At 43.4% G+C, this 14,946-nt stretch overlaps 1 protein-coding gene across 5 annotated transcripts in view; it reads left to right on the top strand.

The window, feature by feature from the left end:
• The first annotated feature begins 308 nt into the window (after positions 1-308).
• LOC145343494 (cadherin-related family member 2-like) overlaps positions 309-14,946 on the top strand; it is a 145,654-nt gene continuing 131,016 nt past the window's right edge. For all 5 annotated transcript variants that reach the window (XM_080189741.1, XM_080189744.1, XM_080189742.1 and 2 more), the window contains exons 1-4: positions 309-415; positions 1,440-1,606; positions 3,525-3,614; positions 11,161-11,303. In XM_080189741.1, the coding sequence (XP_080045867.1) occupies positions 1,543-1,606; positions 3,525-3,614; positions 11,161-11,303 (297 nt within the window). In that variant the 5' untranslated portion in view covers positions 309-415; positions 1,440-1,542. The remainder of the gene's footprint in view (positions 416-1,439; positions 1,607-3,524; positions 3,615-11,160; positions 11,304-14,946) is intronic.

Raw genomic sequence — 14,946 nt, 5'->3', positions numbered from 1 at the left:
GATGCAGCAGTGCTAACCACTGTGCCACCGTGCCGCCTTTTAATTTGCTAGACTTGGACATATATCTCTTAGTTTTGAATGTACCTTTTGTGCAAATAATTTGCATTGGTATTTTACATGGCTGACTGCCCTCGTGTTGTCCGTCTCTTGACGAAGATCAGTTATGATGTGCTGGAGTTCCCAGTTGGTTTCGACCTAGTTTTAATGGGTGCTAAGAGCTTCTGTTACTATGGTGATTCAGAGTTGAGTTAGCTGCCAGAAGTTACTTCAGACTGCCTTCACTGCTTGTTACTGTTGGACTGATTTAAAGTGCTGCAGAATATTCCCTGGTAAACAAGCTGAGTCAAAAGACGGAGAGAAAGTTTTGAGAGTGAAAAGTTGAAGAGGTTTATTAGAAGGCAGAAGTGTTTTCCAGGTACTTTCCTATAACGAGGGGTCGGAAACGCGGTGGAAATCTGAAAGTTACTCATTTACTTTCTTTTTTGTTTGATTTGATTTATTATTGTCACATGTATTGGGGTACAGTGAAAAGTATTGCTACTTGTGTGCGATACAGACAAAACATGCCGTTCATAGAGTGCATGGGGGACAAGGAAAGGTAAGGGTGCAAAATGTAGTGTTACAATCATAGCTCGGGTGTAGAGAAAGGTTAGCTTCATATATGGGAGATCCATTCAAAAATCTGACAGCAGCAGGGAAGAAGCTGTTCCTGAGCTGGCTGATACATGATCTCAGATTTTTGTATCTTTTACCCGACGGAAGAAGGTGGAAGAGAGAATGTCCAGGATGCATGGGGTCTTTACTTATGCTGGCTGTTTTGTCGAGGCAGCAGGAGGTGTAGACAGAGTCAGTGGATGGAGGCTGGTTTGAGTGATGGACTGGGCTACATTCATGACCCTTTGAAGTTCCTTACAATCTTGGACAGAGCAGGAGCCATACCAAGCTGTGATATAACCAGAAAGAATGCTTTCGATATGTAAAAGTTGTTAAGAGTTGTAGTGGACATGCCAAATTCCCTTAGCCTCCTGAGAAAGTTGAGGTGTGGGTGGGCTTTCTTAATGATAATTTTTAATTGAATCTTACACCTAAAGGTAAAATATTGACAGCAATACAGATTTGCAAAGATGATATCAATGGATGGACCATGAACCCATGCAAACATTTTTCAATCGAAGGTTCAAAGCAATTTAATTCACAACAAGGTCTCGAAACAAAAGTTCCTCTTTTAATTGAATTCACTGATACAAATTATGCTTTCAAATAATGCATCAATGGACTCGCCTTCATGGAAAATAATATCTGCATGTCTTGAATGTTGGTCATGTTTTTGTTACTCCACTGCCCTGTCACTAACTCTTGTCTAACAGCAGTAAGATATATGGCAAAACTTGCAAATGGGGATAAGGGAACTTACTGTGTTCTCATATCATATTTGGCAGGTATATTTGACATCAGTATTGAACCATGTACCTGCCACACTTGACAATCCTTCAAGTTTTATAAGCCAGGCAGTGTTTTACTTGTTCTAAAAAAGCATCAGAAATGGTGACTGAGCAAATGAAAATTCTTCAATGTTTATGTGCAATCTGCATCATTCTTGTTACAGGTGAGTGATTTCAACCTTTATGCTCTTTGATATTAGCCATTAGCTGGTTAAGCCACCAATTATACATTCATAGCAGTGTTCCATGTAAGAAGTTGTATGTAGGTGTGGATGCACCTTTGATAGATTGACAAATATTATGAGGGGCAGAGATAAGATGCTGCATTTCCCTCTTTTCACCTGAGGGGCTGGTTAAGGTGGGACTTCCACCTGAACCCCAATGCACTTGTTGGGATTGGGCCTTATCTCAAAGTCATTCTCCTGAAAAGACCTCCGTCACCAAACGTGAGTCTACCAGCACTGAGGATGGAAAGCTGGATGTTGTTACTGCAAGAAAGGGGGACATTTGCTCACCCATGAACCATCATTAGGCCTTCCATCTCTGTACCAGGGACTGCCACTAACCCTATCCTGCTGGTCCCTGCAGTTGGTGTGCCAGCCAGCAGAAATATTGTTAGGGTAGTACTGCCTTCCCCTGGCATCATTGCAGTGAGATAGTGGCAGGTTGGCTGACAGCTCCCAATGCTGGGCCAGAGAGAAAAAAACCTGCAGACTAGGGAAAAGTTGCGGAAGTCAGCTTCCTGTGCTGATTTCCCTAACACCACCTGCAATGCTGTAGAAGAATCCACAGGGTCATGGTCTTCTGGGGGAATGAGGAAATGGTGTATATTGTTGACAAACGTATACTATTGTGTACACATGTACACAAGGCTTTTCCAGTAAGTAACCAAGCCATACAAAACAGGAAGGTTCCAATTTCAAACTCTGAACTATGTTAATGGTTGATCATTGCAAGGGCATTATCATTGGCATTTAATTTTCCTTGGTTTGGGAGGTGAAAAGCAATGTGGGTGCCCGCTCCTGATGGCTCCTCAGGAAGCCCGGTGAAATTGCACACAGTTGGATATGAACTGAGGACAGGTTCAGGCTCAGTGGTGATAGCCGAGTAGTGAAAAGGCAACTTGAATAACAGTCATTAGAATTGGGAGCCTTACATAGCATTGCCTCACCAAGAAGTCAACATCTTCAGGTAGCTGAGACAAATGGAAACTAGGAACTGCTACACGAAATGAGATGAAGGTTCATTTGATCTGCCTTCGACTACCCTGGTAATTGAATGAGGAATGAACCAGCGAATGGATCTCAGCTAAAGAAAATAAGTGACAGCCACTCGCAGGATCATTCCTCAAGGGAATGCCTTGAACCATCAGAGTCAATGGCTGGAATGTTGCAGCTGTTCACGTCAGTGGAATTTTCCCACCCCGTTGCAGTGAATGGAGATTTGGCTGGGTGACAAGTTCTCCAACCTCGCTACAGCAGGAGCATGGCCCGCACAGCTGGTAAAATCACACCCAATGAATTTTCAAACAATGCTTAGCAGTTAACTGTCAGCCACCATTAACTGGTGCAATTTGCAAGGCAACGCCTCTGCCACCCAGAGTACTCTTGCCAGCCAATCCGCACTCTCTTCTGATAAAGTTGTCATTTCCCATGATACTGGTATTCTTGCAATAGTCCTGATGAGTGCAAAATACAAAATTTGACAAAATGTCTTTTTTCAGCAATCACTGATTCATTGACGCATATTGGCAATCCATTTCTATCAATTAGTCTACAACAAACAGCTTTGGGAATCATAGATCCAGTCAATTGTTCCTCAAATTAAGCTGCGTGTTTGGGAAGGGCATAAGTTTCTGGGAAAAAAAGATGCCAATTAATTTCCGCAGTGTAAGTACTTCAGCTTGATACCAGTTCCATGAGTAAAAATTGCAACCTGACAGTGTCGGGTGGGTAGTTATCATTCAGCAGGCTCAGATATTTGAATGTTCATTTCAAGTAATTCAAGCTATTCTACGCGACATTGCTAATATGCCTAATTTGAATAAATTAATGTTGAATGCTATTTTTTTCGATTTTACAGAAAATTCTACACTAATATGGTCACAAAATCTGGCTCCGACATTTCTGGCAAATATGACTGTTGTACGTATAACTGAAGACGCGCCCAAAGGTAAACGAATATAAATCCTCCAATAGGATAGAACATAGAACAGTACAGCTCAGGAACAGGCCCTTTGGCCCACAATGTTGTGCCAAACATAACACTAAATTAAACTAACTGCTTCTGCCTGCCTTTGGTCCATACCCCTCTATACCTTGCATATTCGTGTGCTTATCGAAAAGCCCCTTAAACGCCCCTGTCATATCTGCCTCCACAACCAGCCCTGCAGTGTGTTCCAGACACTTACCACTCTCTGTGTAAAAACACTTGCTCTTCACATCTCAAAGAACAAAAGAACAAAGAAAATTACAGCACAGGGACAGGCCCTTTGGCCCTCCAAGCCTGCATTGACCATGCTGCCTGACTTAGCTAAAACCTCCAACCCTTTTGGGGACCATACCCCTCTATTCCCATCCTATTCAGGTATTTGTCAAGACGCCCCTTAAAATGTCAATACCATATTCACTTCCACTACTTCTCCCGGCAATGAGTTTAAGCATCCATTATTCTCTGAGTAAAAAATCTGCCTCGTACATCTCCTTTAAACCTTGCTCCTCACACCTTAAACCTGTGCCCCCTAGCAATTGACTCTTTCACCCTGGGAAAAAGCTTCTGACTATCCAGTCTGTCCATGCCTCTCAGAATCTTGTAGACTTCCATCAGGCCTCCCCTCAACCTCCATTGTTCCAGTGAGAACAATCCAAATTTCTCCAACCTCTCCTCATAGCTAATGCCCTCCATATCAGACAACATCCTGGTAAACGTTTTCTGTACCCTCTCCAAAGCCTCCACATCTTTCCGTAGTGTGGCAACCAGAATTGAACACTATCTTCCCAGTGTGGCCTAATTAAGGTTTTATAAAGCTGCAAATGACTTGCCAATTTTTAAACTCAATGTCCTGGCCGATGAAGGCAAGCATGCCGTATGCCTTCTTGACTACCTTCTCCACCTGCAGTGCCACTTTCAATGACCTGTGTATCTGTACACCCAGATCCCTTTGCCTATCAATACTCTTAAGGGTTCTGCCATTTACTGTATATTTCCAATCTGTATTAGACCTTCCAAAATGCATTACCTCACATTTGTCTGGATTAAAATCCATTTGTCATCTCTCCACCCAAGTCTCCAACTGATCTATATCCTGCTGTATCCTCTGATAGTCCTCATCGCTATCCGCAATGAAAATAAACTGATGAAGTAAATTCAGAAGTCTGAAGTTGGCAGGGACTTTGAGGTGGAAGGGTTCCCTTCAGTAGTGAGGTGGGAGCCTTTCAGTTGTAGATGTTCATTCCTGTGGCTGTGGAGTATCTGGCTCTGATGGCCACCTGACTGGCTGCTGAGAGGCTGCCTTGAGTCAGCTGCCAGGCTCTACATCCAACAGTGAGCCGTAGTGGTGATGGCGGGTGGGGGACATGGTGGTGACGATGGGAGATGGGAGGTTGTACTCCGAAAACGAGGAAATATCAGAGATGAGCAAAATGGCGCCCAAGTGGTGACTTCCTTGCCACAATTGGCTGCCAGACTTGGTGAAATGGGAAGTCAACTTGGTTTCCAGTTCCCTAATTTCCTGCCTCTCCACCACATCTCCAGAAGGCCAGGGATGTTCAGTTCTCTGATCCCTGCTGGTCTTGTTAGCCCCATGGCTTTATTCAGATGGATCATAAAGGGTTCCAACATTGAGTTTCCTGTGCTGTTCTACTGCAAAGCTTATCAATTGCTGAGTACCGTATAAATGGGCAATGGGAATCCTTCAGTCAGTTTCATGGAGAATGACACTGGCGGGAGCTAAGTCAAATCTGTTTGGAGAGTTGCATTTTCTTGCTGTTTTCATTTTTAAATGGGATGTTTGTGTATTTGTGGTGCTGCCTTTTATCTGCTTAAAAGCAAACTACTGCAGTTGCTGAAATCTGAAACCAGAAGAAAAAATGCTGGATAATCTCAGCAGCTCCAGCAGCATCTGTAAGGAGAGAAAAGAGCTGGCATTTCGAGTCCAGATGACCCTTTTCTCAAAGCTAACAGGTATAGAAAGTGGGAGATATTTACACTGCAGGGTGAGGGAATGAAAGATAAGTCATAGCTACAAAAACAAAGTGAAAGGCTGCTAATGGCAGCCCATGGAGAGAATAGAAGGTGTGAATGGCCACATCACAGAGAAGCTGAAATCAGAGGTGAGCTATGACAGATGAAGATGTGGGGAAGGGAATGGATAAGTGGGAGAAAGGTAAAATTGAGAAAAAAAGGGGAAAGGGAAAACAAAGGAGGAGAAAAGGTAAAATAAAGTTTACTTATTAGGCACAAGTAAGGTTTACATTAAAGTAATGAAGTTACTGTAAAATTCCCCCAGTCACCACACTCTGGCACCTGTTCAGATCAGTGCACCTAATTAGCATGTCTTTCAGACTGTGGGAGGAAATCGGAGCACCCAGAGGAAACCCACGCAGACACGGGGAGAACGTGCAGACTCCACACAGACAGTGACCCAAACTATGAATCAAACCTGGGTCTCTGGCGCTCTTAAACAGCAGCGCTAACCACAGTGCCACTGTGCTGCCCACGAAAGAAAAGGGGGAATAAAATAGGAGGAAACAGTAGGGGAGGGAAATAAAGAAAGACAATAAAGAAATAAAAGGTAGAGAATTGTTAAAAATGAAATGAAATTCCTCTGCTTCTTGTTGCTTTTATGTAATTCAACATTATTGTAGCGCACACTTCTAAAGAGCAATATTGTTGTGGTCACCTATCACTCTGTGTAGTGTGATACTCGGGCTACCATCCACACACAATGAAAGGAGGAGTAGCGATGATATAATGTGAGACGCCATAGTGAGTGGCTGAAAGAAGACATACAGCACTATGTGAGTGAAAGGAAACATTGGCCTTTGTCAGCGGGTTGGAGCTGACATTATAATGAGGGATTGTAAGATGGGATCAGTATTTTACAGATGGAATTGCTGATGTGCTAACACGGTGTGGGAAGAAACATGTCTTTTTCTTCTGTTCAGTGAACATCAGTTATTGAGGTTCACCTTGGCACTCTTTCTTAGCACTGAGGATCTGATAAGCATTTGCTGCCCTGATCGAAAAAATACTTGGATAAGCACTTGAAACATCGTAATATTCAAGGATATGGGACGAGTGTAGGGAAATGGGATTAGCGCGGTTTTAATGGTAGTTACTGTTGATGCAGACTCAATGGACTGAAGGGCCTTACTGTGCTATATGACTCAATGGAGGTGGACATGTTGCATTCTCTCCCCTCATAGTCATAGAGCATGGAGACAGGCCCTTTGGCCCAAACTGGTCCATGCTGACAAAAATGTCCATCCATAACTAACCCCATTTCCCTGCACTTGGCCCAAATCCTTCTAAATTTTTCCTATCCATGTATTTGTCCAAATGCCTTTTGAAAGTTGTTAATGCACCCACCTCAACCTGCCATGCTTGCTACACGTGTTAGGGGATATTGGAGGCTAAACTGTCTAGACCCTGAAAACAGTGGAGGGGTCACAATGTGTGATTACCCAGGGCCCATTCAATGTATTGCAGGCTTCTGCTGCTCGGCCATGATTGCTGCATGCAGCCAGCAATAACTTGTTGTTTATTTACTGCAGGCAGCAGCAAGAGGCCCAGTGTTCATGCTTTCTAACATCACTTACTAGCCACAGCCAACGCTCAATTCGCCCCACTCCCATTACACATCAACATCCTCTATTAGACAGGATTCATAATCAACACTCAAACATTTCATCACAATGTCCCCAGGCTTATACCCACAAGTCCCAGTTTGTACATGCTGCCAGCTATTCCACCATGATTCCCACGTCAGTCAGTCACGTTCCACCACACTCACTGACACACTGCAGATGTCACATGACCAGAGACAGCAGAGACTAAGCAGAGAGGCACAGGCACACCTGCATGTTCAAACCTACTAAGAAGAATTGAGTGCCCTCCCCCCGAACTGCCTCCATTAACAGCGACAGAGTGGGCGTACACTTGGACAAGTAGGAGCTGAGTATTAGCCTGGACTTGTGAAGGGCTTCACCCCATGTCTTCACCTTTACCCCAGCCTCCTTCTGCTGCAACAGATATCTTGCACTTGTGCTTCCTGTTGCCTAGAAAAGTCAAGACCCCATTTGCATCCTATAAAATCAGTTTACTTCCCACACTTCCTGCAGGATTAATCAGAAGGTAAGTAATATTACTGCTTCCAGTACACCCAGCATTCATCATCTGTATGTCTGATGACCCTAGTTGATTATTTTGAGCAAGTAATTCACATGGTGTACAGAGAAGGATCGATGGATGTTTTTTATAAGGAAGGTTTAAGTTTAACTTATTTATTAGTGTTACAAGTAAGCTTCCATCACCGCACGATCAGATAAGGAGTTGAATGTGGAAGTTAGCAGATGACACCAAGCCAGGAGGCACAGCTGGCTGTGTAGATGGGAACAGAGAGTTGCAAAGGGACATAACCAGATGCTGAAGACTGGAACAGCTGAATGGCCATCTCCTGCTCCTACATTCCCATGTCTTCACCTTTATCCCAGCCTTCCACTGCTGCAACAGACATCTTGCGCTTGTGCTTTCTGTTGCCTCGAAAAGTCAAGGCCCCATTTGCATCCCAAAAAATCAGTCTACTTCCCACTCTTCCCGCAGGATTAATCGGAAGGTAAGTAATATTACTGCTTCCAGTACACCCAGCATTCATAATTAACTCCCTGAATGGGAATGTTAATGGGTTAGGGAAGAATCTTATGGCAGCTGGAAGGCCCACCTTCTACTTTGAATCTACAAATAAGAGGTAAATTCATATTAACTCAGCATTTTCTGCCATTAGCATTGCACACTTGGGATAATTTTACTGCTAGCGTCACTATCATTATTACAGACCAGTATAGCAATGGACATGTAACCAACATGTAAACAAAAAGAAACTCTAAAAGATCAAATTTCTCAGTTGTATTTTCTTTGTAAATTCCATCCTCCCCCCATATCTGCCATTATTCCCCTTCTCTTTATTTTCTTGTTCCTTTTATTTTGCACTGAAGTAGATTTTTCCTTTCCTGTATCAATTAGTTTGTGTTTGAATTCAGGGTTTTATTAGGTTGTTAGAGGTTTAATTTTTATTCTCCTTTTTTTTGAGGCCAAAACATTGTCTGATTTCAGGAAGAAATTAGACATAACTTTTGGGGCCAACAGGGATTGGGAACGTCCGAAATGTGGAGTTTTTTCAAGGAGCAGCTACTGCGAGTCTGTGATAGGTATGTCCCTGTCAGGCAAGGTGGAATTGGTAGGGCTAGGGAACCGTGGTGCACTAAAAAAGTTGATTCACTGGTTAAAAAGAAAAAGGAGGCTTATGTTCGGATGAGACGTGAGCACTCGGATAGTGCACTAGAGAGCTTTAGATTGGCTAGGAGGGAGTTGAAGAGCGAGCTAAGAAGGGCTAAAAGAGGACATGAGAAGACTTTGGCTGATAGGGTTAAGGAGAATCCTAAGGCGTTCTATAGGTATGTCAAGAACAGAAGGTTGGTTAGGGCAAGGTTAGGGCCAGTTATAGACGGCAGAGGGAAGTTATGTGTGGAACCGGAGGAGATTGGTGAAGCATTGAACCAATATTTCTCTTCGGTGTTCACGCAGGGGGACATGGATATAGCTGAGGAGGACACTGGGTTGCAGGGGAGTAGAATTGACAGTGTTACAGTTGATAAGGAGGATGTGCTGGATATTCTGGAGGGTCTGAAAATAGATAAGTCCCCTGGTCCGGATGGGATTTACCCCAGGATTCTCTGGGAGGCAAGAGAAGTGATTGCAGAGCCTCTGGCTCTGATCTTCAGGTCGTCGTTGGCCTCTGGTATAGTACCAGATGATTGGAGGTTAGCGAATGTTGTCCCATTGTTTAAGAAGGGGAACAGAGACTTCCCCGGGAATTATAGACCGGTGAGTCTCACTTCTGTTGTGGGAAAGGTTTTGGAAAAAATTATTAGGGATAGGATTTATAGTTATTTGGAGAGTAATGAGTTGATTGGAGATAGTCAGCATGGTTTTGTGGCGGGTAGGTCGTGCCTTACTAACCTTATTGAGTTTTTTGAGAAAGTGACCAAAGAGGTGGATGGGGGTAAGGCAGTGGACGTGGTGTATATGGATTTTAGTAAGGCGTTTGATAAGGTTCACCATGGTAGGCTTCTGCACAAAATGCAGATGTATGGGATTGGGGGTGATCTAGGGAACTGGATTAGGAATTGGCTAGCGGATAGGAGACAGAGGGTAGTGGTTGACGGTAAATATTCATCATGGAGTTCGGTTACGAGTGGTGTGCCTCAGGGATCTGTGTTGGGGCCACTGCTGTTTGTGATTTTTATTAATGATCTGGATGAGGGTATAGTTGGGTGGATCAGTAAATTTGCTGATGATACCAAAGTCGGAGGTGTGGTAGATAGTGAGGAAGGGTGTCATAGTTTGCAGGAAGACTTAGACAGGTTGCAGAGCTGGGCCGAGAGGTGGCGGATGGAGTTTAATGCAGAGAAATGTGAGGTAATTCACTTTGGTAGGAATACCAGATGTGTTGAGTATAGGGCTAACGGGAAGACTTTGAATAGTGTGGATGAACAGAGGGATCTAGGTGTATGTGTACATAGATCCCGGAAAGTTGGGAATCAAGTAGATAAGGTTGTTAAGAAGGCATACAGTGTCTTGGCGTTTATTGGTAGGGGGATTGAATTTAGGAGTCGTAGCGTTATGTTGCAACTGTACACAACTCTGGTGCGGCCGCACTTGGAGTATTGTGTGCAGTTCTGGTCCCCACATTACAGGAAGGATGTGGAGGCTTTGGAGAGGGTGCAGAGGAGGTTTACCAGGATGTTGCCTGGTATGGAGGGGAGATCCTATGAGGAGAGACTGAGGGATTTGGGGTTGTTTTCGCTGGAAAGAAGGCGGCTAAGAGGGGATCTTATTGAAACATATAAGATGATTAGAGGTTTAGATAGGGTGGATAGTGATAGCCTTTTTCCTCTGATGGAAAAATCTAGCACGAGGGGGCATGGCTTTAAACTAAGGGGGGGTAGTTATAGGACAGATGTCAGGGGTAGGTTCTTTACCCAGAGGGTGGTGAGGGATTGGAATGCCCTGCCTGCTGCAGTTGTAAATGCGCCTAGTTTGGGGGCGTTTAAGAGGTCTGTGGATAGGTTTATGGACGAAAAGGGATTGGTTTAGGTTAGTGGGTCACTTTTTTTTTAACTGGTCGGCGCAACATCGTGGGCCAAAGGGCCTGTTCTGCGCTGTAATGTTCTATGTTCTATGTTCTATGTCAAGGGATATGGAGGGGAAGGGGGATCAAGATATTGAATTTGCTGATCAGCCATGATCAAAATGAATGGCAGCTCAAAGGGCTGAATGGCCTACTTCTGCTTCTAGTTTCTATGTTTTCTACTGGTTTAGATTATTTTATTTGTCTTCAACCATTTTCACTGTTCCATTAATTACCTCCTTTCTACGTCTTTTCTTCTCTCACCATCTATCGATACCTTCATGTCTAAATCCTGATGTTTCATCTTAGGTACATCTGTTTTCCGGATAGCAGCCGATGATAAAGATGGTGATCCACTCTCTTATGGTCTGGAGGGAGAATTAGCAACATCCTATTTTACCGTGAACAGCAGCAGTGGTGATGTAACTGTTAAAGGAGCTGTTGACAGAGAGGTTTGTGCGTCCTCTTTCCCTGCTTTTTCTTTGTACCTGCATTCAGTAACAGCATGACGATGGAGAAAACTGCAACAAGGACAAATTTTTTAATATTATGTGTCAAGAGTATGGTTCACTCACGGTATGGAAGGTATTTTCAGACTGGCTTGTAGACCCTGGGGTGAAACTGGTCTTTGGCCACAGTACATCTGGACAGTGATGGACTAGCAGCCATTTAACTTCAATGGAAGTCAGCTGTGGATTCACTAACATTTGTTTCACCGCACCAGCAAAGTCCAATTTCACCCCCCCCCGCCCTCATCTCCACCACTGCACCCTTGTGTTAGATTCCTTTGGAGCCAAGGGGAAGCTATGCTATTAGTTGTGAGTCAGATTTCCCAGCTAATTGTATCTTTAACTGGGTTAGTCAAAACAAAACTAACTAGTATTACTGAAAAAAGAGACTTTTTGTTGAATCTTTTCATCTTGCACTCATCACCACACTTGTAAAAGTACAATGCAAGGAAAATAACAAATTTATACTGTCTGAGAAGAGAGTGCTGATTGTTTGGAAAGCAGGCTCTGATTGATAAATGTATTGCCATGGAGAATGTACCAGTTGTTGGTGACTGACAGTTAACTGACAAACAATGTTTGAAATTTAAACCAGACAGCCATGTGCTGGTTCATTCCTCAGGGCAATGCTTCGACCAATCAGAGTCTAGCTGTCTGATCTAAATTTCAAACAATGCTTGGCAGTTAACTATCAGTTTACCATACACTGATACATTTTCTATCACAATGCCTCTACTAATGAATGTCTACTTTCTATCCAATCAGCATTCTCTTTTCATATAGTAAAAATTTCTCTTATACTCTTGTGAATGTCCTGATGCGCGCAAGCTGAAATGCTTTGACAGAAAATGCCTCTTTTATTCAACAATCCTCAAGTTATCTACTACCAAACGGCCAAAACTACTTAGGTTGTTCATTTCTTTACATTTCCTTCTGCATAGCAAAGTGATAGGGATTGGAAGTCTTCCCTTTTCAGGTACACAGTGTCAGGTTTTACACACCTAAATGTCAACTAAGCTCAAACTCTTCAACAATAGAAACATGCCCGGACTGCACTAGTGTTCTACACCACGGCCTGAATTTTCCTGTGGCTTTAGGAAAACCTGACCTGTGCACTTTTGCACCTTCTGGCATGCATAACCAAGTCATGTGTGACTTTGCCTGGGATTTTTGTCTTTTCACACGGGGTTGGGGGGGGGGTAAGGGAGGGGGAGGGGGCAGTGACTTCCAGTGTATTTTGTGAGCCATGAGGGTGTTGCTTTTCCAACAGAACAGGCTAGGTCCCAACATCATTTAAAGACCCCCTGTACTTTATCCTCAGCCCCACATGCCCCATCTACCCATGTACCACTCCATGCTCAGTCACACCACCCATGCCACCAATGCCCATCATTGTTCACCCCCAAATTATCCCATGCCCTTCAGACCTTCATCTCACCTACACTCTCTCGGATCATCACATGCCACCTCCATACTCCCCATGCGTCCTCCATATCCCCTCACCCAGAATGTACAATTTATTAATCTTCAGGAGCCATACAACAGCAATGAGAATTGCATTAAAATTACTAGGAAAATTAAATTAGGCGGCACGGTGGCACAGTAGTTAGCACTGCTGCCTCACAGTGCCAGGGACCTGGTTCAATCCTCAGCTTGGGTAAAAGCAAATGACTGCGGATGCTGGAATCTGAAACCAAAAGAGAAAATGCTGGAAAATCTCAGCAGGTCTGGCAGTATCTGTACGGAAAGACAAGACCTGACGTTTCGAGTCCAGGTGATCCTTTGTCAAGGCTAAAAGGCATAGAAAGTGGGAGATATTTATACTGCAGGGTGAGGAAAAGAAAAATGAATCATAGCCACAGAAACCAGAGGAAACAACTACTAATGGCTATCCACAGACAGAATAAATGGTGTGACTGGCCAAACGGTGGAGAAGCTAAAATCAGAGGCTAAGCTGTCACAGGTGAAGATGTTAAGGTTGGGGGGGGTGGGGGGAGGATGCCGCAGATGGATGGGACAGACAGAAACTTTAGGAAAGGGGAAGAAAAGGGGGAGAAAAGGTCAGGGAAGGGGGACAAAGTAGGGGGAAAGAGGAGGGGGGGAAGAAAAATGAAGAAACACAATAAAGAAATAAAAAGTAGAAAACAGTAAAAAATAAATCTATCACGAGTTCCCACGTACTACAGAATAAACATTACTATCCAGGATGCTCTGGATTTTTTTGTCCTGCCTTTCCCTTCAAGGAAATTTACCTCAACATTGCCTGCAATACTCTTTCTTTGAAGGTGACTCATTGTTGAAGGCTGTTCATTGTTGAAGGCTGTTCATTGTTGAAAGTTGTTCATTATTGAAGGCTATTCATTGTTGAAGGCTGTTCATTGTCGAAGGCCGTTCATTGTCGAAGGTTGTTCATTGTTGAAGGCCGTTCATTGTTGAAGGTTGTTCATTGTTGAAGGTTGTTCATTGTTGAAGGCTGTTCATTGTTGAAGGTTGTTCATTGTTGAAGGTTGTTCATTGTTGAAGGTTGTTCATTGTTGAAGGCCATTCATTGTTGAAGGCTGTTCATTGTTGAAGGCTGTTCATTGTTGAAGGCTGTTCATTGTTGAAAGTTGTTCATTGTTGAAGGTTGTTCATTGTTGAAGGTTGTTCATTGTTGAAGGCCATTCATTGTTGAAGGCTGTTCATTGTTGAAGGCTGTTCATTGTTGAAGGCTGTTCATTGTTGAAAGTTGTTCATTGTTGAAGGTTGTTCATTGTTGAATGTTGTTCATTGTTGAAGGTTGTTCATTGTTGAAGGCTATTCATTGTTGAAGGCTGTTCATTGTTGAAAGTTGTTCATTGTCGAAGGTTGTTCATTGTTGAATGTTGTTCATTGTTGAAGGCTATTCATTGTTGAAGGCTGTTCATTGTTGAAAGTTGTTCATTGTCGAAGGTTGTTCATTGTTGAATGTGGTTCATTGTCGAAGGCTGTTCATTGTCGAAGGCTGTTCATTGTTGAAGGTTGCCCATTGTCGAAGGCTGTTCATTGTCGAAGGCTGTTCATTGTCGAAGGCTGTTCATTGTTGAAGGTTGCCCATTGTCGAAGGCTGTTCATTGTCGAAGGTTGTTCATTGTCGAAGGCTGTTCATTGTCGAAGGCTGTTCATTGTCGAAGGCTGTTCATTGTCGAAGGTTGTTCATTGTCGAAGGCTGCTCATTGTCGAAGGTTGTTCATTGTCGAAGGCTGTTCATTGTCGAAGGTTGTTCATTGTTGAAGGTTGCCCATTGTTCAGCCACCATCTTTTCCACCAGCATTTGATTCCAACTCACTCGATTCAGAATCATTCTGTCCCACTGAATTGACCTTTCCCCAATTAATTACCCCTGTTCTGGCTTGTTTCTTGTTCTTTTCCATGACCAAAGTAAATGTTATGATATACTGGTCATGCTCAATGCTCTCCCATTGATATTAGACCCACTTGGGGTATTTCCTAGAACCAGCCCCGATGCTTCAGAAATCTGAAACCCTCTTTCTTCCTCCATTTCTCCAGCCATGTATTCAACTGCTCAGTCTACCTATTCTTATCCTCAATGACATATGGCATTATA

The sequence above is a fragment of the Carcharhinus amblyrhynchos genome, chromosome 5 (genome assembly GCF_965287045.1).
Source record: "Carcharhinus amblyrhynchos chromosome 5, sCarAmb.v2.hapA, whole genome shotgun sequence".
In the NCBI taxonomy this organism is placed as follows: Eukaryota; Metazoa; Chordata; class Chondrichthyes; order Carcharhiniformes; family Carcharhinidae; genus Carcharhinus; species Carcharhinus amblyrhynchos.
This window is presented reverse-complemented; position numbering and strand designations above follow the sequence as displayed.